At 47.0% G+C, this 11,399-nt stretch overlaps 1 protein-coding gene across 1 annotated transcript in view; it reads right to left on the bottom strand.

The window, feature by feature from the left end:
• Positions 1–857: 857 nt before the first annotated feature.
• Positions 858–11,399, bottom strand: part of cers1 (ceramide synthase 1) — a 62,233-nt gene continuing 51,691 nt past the window's right edge. Inside the window, exons 5-6 of the mRNA XM_048613937.1 lie at positions 8,433–8,569; positions 858–1,418 (exon numbers count right to left, since the gene is read on the bottom strand). Coding sequence (XP_048469894.1) covers positions 1,259–1,418; positions 8,433–8,569 — 297 coding nt within the window. The 3' untranslated portion in view covers positions 858–1,258. The remainder of the gene's footprint in view (positions 1,419–8,432; positions 8,570–11,399) is intronic.

Here is an 11,399-nt window from a genome sequence, read left to right as displayed (position 1 = left end):
CTTATGACATGTCGGAAAAGGTCTTTGTACATGGTGATCCCACAAATAGTAAGTGAGATGTACAATTATTGGTGGCAGCCTCATGGACAAATATTTCCTGCCAATTGCCAAGCCAAGTCTGACTACTGTCCAGTCCTAGGTTAAGTTGCCTTAGGTTGCTTCATGATTTTAAGTGTTATGAGTGGCGCTGAACACACTAAGCAGGCTGGCTCCTCACCTTCTGGTGGATGGAAGGTCATAGATAAAATGGGTTAAGGTCAATGGACTGAGAATACTTCTTTGAGGACCATGTTTTCCTAGCAGAAATCGGTGTGCCCTACGTAAACAGTATGGACTGAATGGGCCAAATGGCCTCCTTCAGTGCTGCAATGACTCTATGGCCCATTTGGGGACTCTGGCTGCAACAACAAACTCTGCAGACTCTGCCATCTTTTTCTGTGTCAAGTCCCACTGTTTCTATTGTTCACTTGACTCCGTTTTATTGCAATCTCCAATGAAGATTAAGAATATTTCAAAACATGTGGAAATGCCCATTAGTGAAGCACTGAGAGACTTGGAAACACAGGGCCATCCTCCAAAATGTCCTTCCAGGGTTAATGAGGCTGAAAGGTCATTTAAACATCTTCCTTTATTTCAAGATGGAACAGAACTGGCTCTAGTGCATGTTCTGAACCAGCTTCCCATAATTACCTTTATCTTGCCATAGACAACTAGCAATTACAGGTTGAGGTAAATTATAGGGTTTAGTATTTGATCTTCATTATCCACAAAACTGCTGTCACCTTTAAACATCTATGTGTCAGGGATCCGCATATTAATTGCAAATTTGTAAAGAGGAAAAAGATAAAGAAACAGACTTTAATGTTTCTCTCCTTTTATTTTGTTTTGTACAAAGTATTTATGTCCCATTATCATATGGTTGCAGTGTTCTACTTTAGATCAGGAAGACATGCAGAAACAGGCAAGACCGTTGGCACACAAGTGATAAGAGTGAAATCATTGAGATTGACTTTTTACGTCTAGTCATCAGGATGTGGTGGTTGGATGTGGTGTGAGGGGGATCTGGGGATCTTCTAGATACACAATCACTAGCTGAACTGGTGCCTCAGAGCGAGTGTGGTCAGGTACAGAGGATTATCTGAGGCCTGTCCAGCGATTATGTACCTCCTGGTTACTGTCTGATTTTTGGACGCCATTTCACAGTCCAGACAGAGAGCAAACAAAGCTCCAAAGCCATCCTGAAGAAGCGTCACTGGACTCAAAACATTGACTCTGTTCTTCTCTCCACAGATGCTGCCGGACCTGCTGACTTTCTCCAGCCATTTCTGTTTTTGCTTTCAACTCTTGATCGCTGCTCAGACCCTCTCCAGTTTGTGAAGAGTGGTTGTTGAAGGGATGTACCAGAGATTGTCTGGTATCTAAAGGAGGGGAGATGATGCCATTGTGGTAATGTCACTAGACTAGTAATCTGGAGCTCTAAGTTAATGGCTTGGGAGCTCAGGTTCATAATCCCAGTGGGGTATCGAGTGAAGCTTTAACTCAATTAACAAATCTGGTATCAAAGCTACTCGCTGATAATGCAAACATGATTTACTTATATACATTTTTTAAAAATTGGCTGTATTCCTATGCTTCCCACTGGCCTCACGTCTGACTAACTAGTACAGAGCTCACCGTCTTTGTCCCTCGCTCAATAACAAATATCTGAAAGAATTGATTCATTTTGTGACAGTCAAACTCAAGCTGAACAATGTAGTCCTCATTCACCACAAGACTCCAGTTTGGTGTCTATCTCTCCTTTTCAACACATTTCTCCTATTGAAGAAATGCTTGGTTAGGATATCGTCCTAGGAGATTGTAAGCTACAGGCCTTGAGAGAGTTGCTAGCATTGCAGTATGGATTTTCAATTAATAGTCCAGAGGCCCATGCTAAAGCTCTAGCGATGCAGGTTCAAGTCCTACCATAGCAGCTGGTGAAATTAATATTTGGTAATAAAACCTGAAATTCAAAGCTAGTCTCATCTCAAATGTAAAAGCCTATCTGGTTACCTAATGTCCCTTAGGGAAGGAAATCTGCTGTCCTTACCTGGTTTGGGTTACATGTGACTCCAGGCCCACAGCCATGCATTGGACTCCAAATTGGCCAAACAAGAAATCTAAGGACGGGAAACAATGGCTTTGGCCTTGCCCAACATCCCATGAAAGAGTTTTTTTTTTAAAAACTTCCCCTTTCTCTCCACCAGTGAGTTGTGGAAGCCCAGTTAATAAGTGTACACAAGACAGAGATTGTTAGACTTTTGGAGACCGGGATAATTAAAGATATAGAGACCGAATTGGAAAAGTAGAGTCAAGATCATGCCTGAGATTTTAACTTCTCAAAAAATACAACTGGCTGTACCTGACAAATGCTTATCTTCTGCTTCCATTTCTTTCTCCTCTTCCAAAGGACTTGCTATTTTCTTCTTACTTTGTGATTCTATATTACTACTCAACCTCTAGTCCTTCACTCATTATACATGGCTGCTATAAACCTGAATGATAGTTTCTGGTAAGTTCTACAATGATGGCAATATCACTGTTGATCTAGATCCTCTCCACTGGTGAGGATCCAACAGACACTCTCACCAACTGGGTCAATGGTTAGCAGTCAAGGGTAAGAATTTTAGACGTCCTCTTTAGCCAGTGATAGGGACAGTAATGGCAAAATGCTCATTTTCTTTATACAAGGGGCAATGGCGATCCAGAACATGACCCTTGAGGTCAACTGAATATGTCAGACCAAGACTGATGGATTTTCATTAGGTCAAGGATGTGGAATGGAGATGGGTGCGTAGGAGCCAAGATACAGACCAGCCATGAACTCAGTGAATGATGGAACAGGCTCGAAGGGCTGAAAGGTTTCCTCTGACTCGTATGCACCGAAGAGCACCCCAGATCAGTTTAGATTGTGCTTTGAGATGAAGCATCTTGGTTAGCCTCACTGACGGGAGGTGGGGATGGGCCTGGAGGAGGCTGCAGAAAACAATGAATCACCCATTCAAATGAGGCAATGCCCACCTCGGAACAGGGTATAGCAGCACCAGGAGGCAGCTTTCCACCCATAATGTAGCATCACTGGCTCACCCTGGTCAACTCTCATCATTGACAGCATCGGTCACATTACGATTGACAATTAACCCTCGACAGGTTTGCCCCTTCTCTTTAGCCCAGGGGCACCGTGGCCTCTTTGAACCACAGGTCCTGCGTTTTGGGGAGCCTCAGCTATATATGGGGACACATCCAGACCAGGATGAGGAAAGAGGGTAGTTTTATTTAAGGATGGTGTATTGTGATGGGATTGGCCTTTGCAAGCAATCAAAGGAGCTGGTGGGATGTATGGGAAAGAATTGTGTGAGATGTGCAGAGGGTCCCTTTAATGACCTGGGTACCCATTACCTAACCTCACTGTGGAAAAAGAAAATTTTGTTTTATTTATTTAGTGCAAATCCCCAAAGCCAAGCAATAGCATTCTCATTTGTTGAGGGTTGGGCAATTGGCCCAAGACAGTTCGTAGACAGAGTTCTCCCAGAAATGTGCAGTGGAGTTTGTGTCTCTCTGCAAGTGCATTCGGGATTTGTACTGAGACCCCATTGATGGAGGTCACCTGCATGGGGCACTAGTTTGTCCTGAACCTGTCTAGCAAGGATCACGATAATCTCAGCGCAAACCACAAGATGAACGGTTATAATTTGCTGTGGGACCCATTTTGTTCAGGTGTTCAGACGGATGGTCACGTAAGGATTGGAAGACCACTTCGAGGCTTTTATAGTGAACTGCGTGTCCTTGGCAGGGGGCAATTTGGGAACAGGAGAGCGTCAAGTTGTGGGGGAACCTCCCAACACCAACCAATGCCAATGCTGGTGGAGAAGCGAGTGGGAAATCCAAGCACAAAGCCCCAGGAACTCACTTCAGCCTTTCACAGTGACACGTACATTTGAGTGAGGCTAGTATGACATTGCATGCAGTCTTTGCAAAGGCTTAGAGAAATGATTCACAGTAAAAACATAATTAAGACATGAGTGAGCAAGAGCAAGACAGGAAGGGAGAATGAGAGCAAGAAAGAGGGCAAGGGTGAGACAGAGAGAGCGAGACAGAGAGAGTGAGAGAAATAGGGCAAGAACAACAGAGAGATAAAGTGAAAATCCAGCAACTTCCAAAGAGTCCCCCGAGGGGACAAAAAAAGAATCAGGCGCGAAACAACAACCGCACCGTCAATAGAATATCTTCCGTTGTGGTTTCATTCCCAATCATGGAAGTCTGGACAAGTCAGGACTGGAGTTGGCTCTTAATTCAGAGCAAATCTGGATTGGAAGGTACTTGTAAACAGGGTGATGGAGCTGGTGTCAGGTTGTATTATAGATGCTTGTGCACAATGATCCCGTTCCTTTGTCGCATTCTGCAAATGGAAATAAGTCACATCAATGTCAGAAATTAGACACATCAATGGGAGAAGAGAGACATTGACAGAGAGGGAAGGCATCTTGAACTTGGTAGATATTTGACGGTTAAGATTTATTGAAAATTATGGAGCCCACACAGGAAATTTTTTAAGAATGTATTTCACTGGATGTAGATGGCACTGGATGGATGAGCATTAATTGCCCTGGAGAAGGTTGTGGTATATCAGCCTGCTCCAGTTCAAGTGCCCCAGGTTTGGGCAACTGAGAGCGAGGTCATCTGGATTGTGGAACATGTATCTGAAGGGAGAGGACCAGCTTGTTGGTTCTAATGCATCTACATGAAAACTGTAGGGCAGCTCTTGTTGGCTACAGACCACTTCCCTCTCTTTATTCATGGGGTGAAGTGCCTTCTCCTGCTGGAGTCGGGCAGCTTGGGATCTCAGGATACATGGAACCTCTGACTGGCTTTAACAGTAATAGGTCATCACTGCACTGATACATTAGGAACTAGAGCAGTCTCTAAACTCTGTTCCGTCATTCAGTCAGATCCTGGCTGATCTGTATAAAAACTTGCATTTTTCATCTCAAAAGAGCATGGTACAGTGAATTGTATAATTTGGAAGTGTATTACAGCTGTAATATAGGAACACTTCTAAACACCGTCATTGAATCTCCTCATCACCTTTTCTGCTCTAAGCACAACTGCAGCTTCTTGAATCTTCCAACAGGAGTGAATTCCCTTGTCACAGGCACCACGCTGGTAAATGCCCTGCACACCCACACCAAGACCTGGGTTTCCTTTACAAAGATGCAACGCCCAGAATTGAACACAATAAAATATTGGTTAGGTCTCATCTGGAATAGTGACGTTTAGCTTAATCTTGTTTCTCTTATACACTGCGCAGGATCTTGTGGCACAGCCGGAAACTCCAGGTTCAAGCCCCACACCAGGACTCAAAGACCAAGGGAAAGGCCATGTCCTAGTGGTATTATCGCTGGACTACAAATCCAGAGATCCAGATAATGTTTTGGGGACCCAGGTTCGAATCCCACCACAACAGATGGTGGAAATTGAATTCAATAACAAAAGAAAGTCTGGAATTAGGCATCTAATGATGACCACAAGGTGTAGAGCTGGATGAACACAGCAGGCCAAGCAGCATCATAGGAGCAGGAAGGTTGATGTTTCGGGCCTAGACCCTTCATCAGAAATGGGGGAGGGGAAGGGCGCTCTGAAATAAATAGGGAGAGAGGGGGAGGCCCATAGAAGATGGATAGAGGAGAGGATAGGTGGAGAGGAAACAGACAAGTCAAAGAGGCGGGGATGGAGCCAGTAAAGGTGAGTGTAGGTGGGGAGGTAGGGAGGGGATAGGTCAGTCCAGGGAGGACAGGTCAAGGGGGCGGGATGAGGTTAGTAGACAGGAAGTGGGGGTGCGGCTTGAGGTGGGAGGAGGGGATAGTTGGGAGGAAGAACAGGTTAGGGAGGCGGGAACGAGCTGGGCTGGTTTTGGGATGCGGTGGGGGAGGGGAGATTTTGAAGCTTGTGAAATCCACATTGCTACCATTGGGCTGCAGGGTTCCCAAGCAGAATATGAGTTGCTGTTCCTGCACCCTTCCGGTGGCATCGTTGTGGCACTGCAGGAGACCCAGGATGGACATGTCGTCTGAGGAATGGGAGGGGGAGTTGAAATGGTTCGCGAGTGGGAAGTGTAGTTGTTTATTGCGAACCGAGCGTAGGTGTTCTGCAAAGCGATCCCCAAGCCTCCGCTTGGTTTCCCTGATGTAGAGGAGGCCACAACAGGTACAGCGGATGCAGTATACCACATTAGCAGATGTGCAGGTGAACATCTGCTTGATGTGGAAAGTCTTCTTGGGGCCTGGGATGGGGGTGAGGGAGGAGGTGTAGGGGCAGGTGTAGCACTTCCTGCGGTTGCAGGGCCTCCTGCAGTGCCACAACGATACCACCCGAAGGTTGCAGGAACAGCAACTCATATTCTGCTTGGGAACCCTGCAGCCCAATGGTATCAATGTGGATTTCACAAGCTTCAAAATCTCCCCTCCCCCTACCGCATCCCAAAACCAGCCCAGCTCGTCCCCGCCTCCCTAACCTGTTCTTCCTCCCACCTATCCCCTCCTCCCACCTCAAGCCACACCCCCATTTCCTACCTACTAACCTCATCCCGCCCCCTTGACCTGTCCGTCCTCCCTGGACTGACCTATCTCCTCCCTACCTCCCCACCTACACTCACCTTTACTGGCTCCATCCCCGCCTCTTTGACCTGTCTGTTTCCTCTCCACCTATCCTCTCCTCTATCCATCTTCTATCCGCCTCCCACTCTCTCCCTATTTATTTCAGAGCCCCCTTCCCCTCCCCCATTTCTGATGAAGGGTCTCGACCCGAAACGTCAGCCTTCCTGCTCCTATGATGCTGCTTAGCCTGCTGTGTTCATCCAGCTCTACACCTTGTTATCTCAGATTCTCCAGCATCTGCAGTTCCTACTATCTCTAATGATGACCACTGAGTGTTTGTTGATTATGGAAAACCCCATCTGGTTCACTAATGCCCTTTAGGGAAGGAAATTGCCATCCTTACTTGGTCTGACCTACATGTGACTCCAAACCCACAGCAACATGGTTGACTCTTAACTGCCCTAATGGCAATTAGGGATAGGCAATATATGCTGCCTGGCCAGTGACACCCTCATCCCATGAATGAATAAAGAGAAAAAAGGAGGTGCATTCATGACGCGAGCAGATAGGCTGTTATAGTGTTACAATCCTTCCAACAAACGCCAACAGCAGGCTCTAGGAATGGGGCAGCTTTCTGATCCAGCTTCTCCAGAGCCAACTCATTTGGACACACTTCGGTTATCCAGGGCATTGGTTGAGACTGCATCTGGAGTACTATGTACAGTACTGATCTCTGTACTTACAGAAGGATGTTAATGTGTTGGAAGCAGTTCAGAGAAGGTTTACTGGATTAATACCTGGAATGAGTGGGTTGCCGTATGAGGAAAGGCTAGACAGGTTGGGCCTGTATCCTCTGGTGTTTAGACAGTCAGAGGTGACTTAATTGAAACAGACAAGATCCTGAGGGGACTTGACTGGGGAATATTGAAAGAATGTCTCCACTTGTGGGAGGATCTCAAACTAGGGGTCAGAGAATAAACATAAGGGGGTGCCTAATTTAGACAGAAATGATGAAACAATTTTTTTCTTTCCAAGAGTTGTAAGTCTTCAGAAGTCCCTTTCTCAAAAGGCAGTGGATGCCTTTTAAAAATATTTCGAAGGTAGAGGTAGGTAGATTTTTGATGACCAAGGGTGTGAAAGATTATCGGGGGTATGCAGGAATGTACAGTTGAGATTAAAATCAGACCGGACATGATCTTATTGAATGACAGAACAGACTCAAGGGGCCGAGTGGCCTATTCTTGTTCCTATGAAGTGAGTACTGTTGATGTCATCATTATGCGTCTGCTGTAGGTACCAAGGGATCTTTCTGAGCGCTCCTCTGGGCCAGTCTCTTTCCAATTCATGTTAAGGACACAGGGTCGCTACATGAAATAAAGGTCAAGGATGAGGCCAATGCACACATTCTGCGATATCGGCTGTTTCACCAAGAACAGCAAATGCATGGGCTGTGAGAGAGCCCCCTGCAGCTGCAGTGGCAACAAATGCAGCCTTCCTGGTCAGCCTGTGATAGAAAGGAATTGGGAGTCTCTGCCATCACAATCCACTGCTCCAGGCTACAACATGCATGGGCCAGCGCTGCTGCACCAGCCTGCACTCCCTGGAGGTGCCATTTGGCTACAAGGCTGGTGTGGGAAAGACTGGAGTCAAGACCCAGGGGCTTGTGCTGTTCTCCTTGCCCTACCATCAGAGGAGGTATTGGTGTGACTTGAGAGATCTCAAACCAAAGAGGTCTACGATTGCACTTTCGCAGTTTTCCTTTCTATATTCCTGCTGCACCCATTCACCCCATGGATTTCATACCCGTCCTTCGAGGAATGAAGATGATCATATTTCTTGTACACAGCTGGACTTGAACTATCCTCAATGTCATACTCTCGCACATCATTGACCTCCGAGACTTGGCCAGTCAGGACCTTCACCACCAGCAGGATGATATACTGCAACAGAAGGAGTTACACATCAGAGCCAGCGAGGGACCCTCAGGTGGACTTCAGCTCGTGGCAACTTGGCTTCATTTTCCCCACCCACCTATTTGGAACTAAAGCTGGACCATCAAATGGTTCAACAAAACAAGAAAGGGGGACTCTCTGAAGTTATACAACACAGAACCTCATAGACATTTACAGCACAGGAGGAAGCCATTCAGCCCACTGTATTCGTACCAGCCAAGACCTGACCTCACTAATCCAGCTTTCCTGCCTCAGGCCAATATCCCTGGAAGCTTAGATCCCACAGTGCTTTATTTTTTCCTCTTCTGCTGAGCGCTATGATGTGACTGGGATCTGTAGCTGGTCTTGTGGAGGATCTGCAGGTCCACACACTACCCTGGCAACAATTTTGAAAGTGACCCTTCAGGAAGCCATCAGTTAGAACCGTGGCCTTCAACTAAATGGACCATAAATGTAAGGCAGAGGGGCAATCTCCATCTTGAATAATCTCCGCCCTCTCCCCAGGTTCTGAAGAGGAGGTGGATAGTGTGGAAGTATTCAGGGAGCAGAAGGAAGAAGGAACAGAAGGCTGTGTTAATAGGCTGATCTGAAGTAGAGAGGGGGCTCGTGTGAAATGCGAGCCTCAGCACAGACCATTCGGGCTGAATGGCATGGTTCAGTGCTACACACTCCTCTATGGAAGCTGGCATTTGTTGGGCACCAATTGTTCTTGCTCCCATTCCCATATGAGTGAGATTCCAGAGGGTGACGTCTTCCCTGGCAAAGTTAGACTCCCTGAATAAAAATGGGGGAGGGAATGTTCAGGAGAAGGGCAAATATTGAACACTTTGGAGTTTTAATGTGAGCTCAGTGTGTAATGAAGAGGAGAGGCCGGTTGTCTGTCTCTCACTTGGTGGAATAGTTTGGTCACACCGTCACTGCCACAACATAATCGGTGCTGGATTGGAAATCCAGTTCTGGCTCACTGCATTTCTGCTGTGGAGAGAAAAACTAAGCAATGGACACTATCACTGGCCGGGCGATCTCAATACAGCACAGCACACCCTCATGAACTTTAACCTTCGTACATACTTGATGAAACTAAAAACAGAGCGTGCAAGGGTCTTTTGGTCATTGTTTTAGCTCCATGGTTACCAAATGGCAGAAAATGTGCACCTGGAGCAGGTTTACCTGTAACATGAGAGACCCTTTGAGGCATGTTCTACTAAATTAAGTGTGCGGGGTTAAAACAATGTTGCTATTCTGAGGAAGGGTCAGCGGACCCAAAACGTTAACTCTGTTTTCTCCTTCACAGATGCTGCCAGACCTGCTCAGCTTTTCCAGCAACTTTGTTTTCGTTCCTGATTTACAGCATCCGCAGTTCTTTCGGTTTTTATTGTAGCACTTGTTGCCTAAGAGAGATTGTGGACTAACATGTGAAATGTGACGCAATTAATATATTGAACCAAACTCACACGCAGAAACCGAAGTTAGTTAAGGGCCTCCAGAACTATTGCAAAATGTGAAAGCTCCCAGCTTCGACATTCATACTCCTACTGTTTCAGCAGATTCCAAAGGGTGACATTGAGACAGCTACAGTCAGCAGCTGATTGGAGTAATACACACGCAGAGGACAGAACAAATGTGATGCTCATTGTGACTGAATAGTCAGCCAACCTTCATTGTTAAAGCTCAAACCCATCTAATGGCTACTCTCAATCAAGGGACTGCTGACTGTGGATTTACTCATGAAATAGTTACAGAAAGAAAATGGCTATATATTTTAAACCTGGAGTGCTCAATGGTTTATTTGATACAGAGATAGTAGGAACTGCCGATGCTGGAGAATCTGAGATAACAAGGTGTACAGCTGGATGAATACAGTAGGCCTTTTGAAGAAGGGTCTCGACCCGAAAATAAAATGCTATCCCCTATTCCCAATTCCTTCTCCTCCGCCGCATCTGCTCCCAAGATGAGGCATTCCACTCCCGTACATCTCAGTTGTCCTCGTTTTTCAAGGACCGTAACTTCCCCCCTCGGTGGTCGAGAACGCCCTCAACTGTGTCTTCCACATCTTCCGCACCTCATCCCTCACACCCCGTCCACGCAATAAGAACCAAAAAAGAATCCCCCTCGTCCTCACGTACCACCCCACCAACCTCCGGATCCAACGCATCGTCCTCCGACACTTCCGCCATCTGCAATCCGAACCCACCACCAAAGACATCTTTCCCTCCCCACCCTTATCTGCTTTCCGGAGGGACCACTCTCTCCGTGACTCCCTTGTCCGCTCCACACTCCCCTCCAGCTCCACCACACCCGGCACTTTTCCCTGCAACCGCAGGAAGTGCTACACCTGCCCCCATACCTCCTCCCTCACCCCCAAGCCAGGTCCCAAGAAGACTTTCCACATCAAGCAGATGTTCACCTGCACATCTGCCAATGTGGTATACTGCATCCGCTGTACCCGGTGTGGCTTCCTCTACATCGGGGAAACCAAGCGGAGGCTCGGGGACCGCTTTGCAGAACACCTACACTCGGTTCGCAATAAACAACTGCACCTCCCAGTCGCGAACCATTTCAACTCCCCCTCCCATTCCTCAGACGACATGTCCATCCTGGGCCTCCTGCAGTGCCACAACGATGCCACCCGAAGGTTGCAGGAACAGCAACTCATATTCTGCTTGGGAATCCTGCAGCCCAATGGTATCAATGTGGATTTCACAAGTTTCAAAATCTCCCCTCCCCCTACCGCATCCCAAAACCAGTCCAGCTCGTCCCTGCCTCCCTAACCTGTTCTTCCTCCCACCTATCCCCTCCTCCCACCTCAAGCCGCACC

This window comes from Rhincodon typus, chromosome 29 (genome assembly GCF_021869965.1).
Source record: "Rhincodon typus isolate 14 chromosome 29, sRhiTyp1.1, whole genome shotgun sequence".
Taxonomy (NCBI): Eukaryota; Metazoa; Chordata; class Chondrichthyes; order Orectolobiformes; family Rhincodontidae; genus Rhincodon; species Rhincodon typus.
The sequence above is the reverse complement of the archived record's forward strand: the minus strand, read 5'-3'. Positions and strand labels throughout refer to the sequence as shown.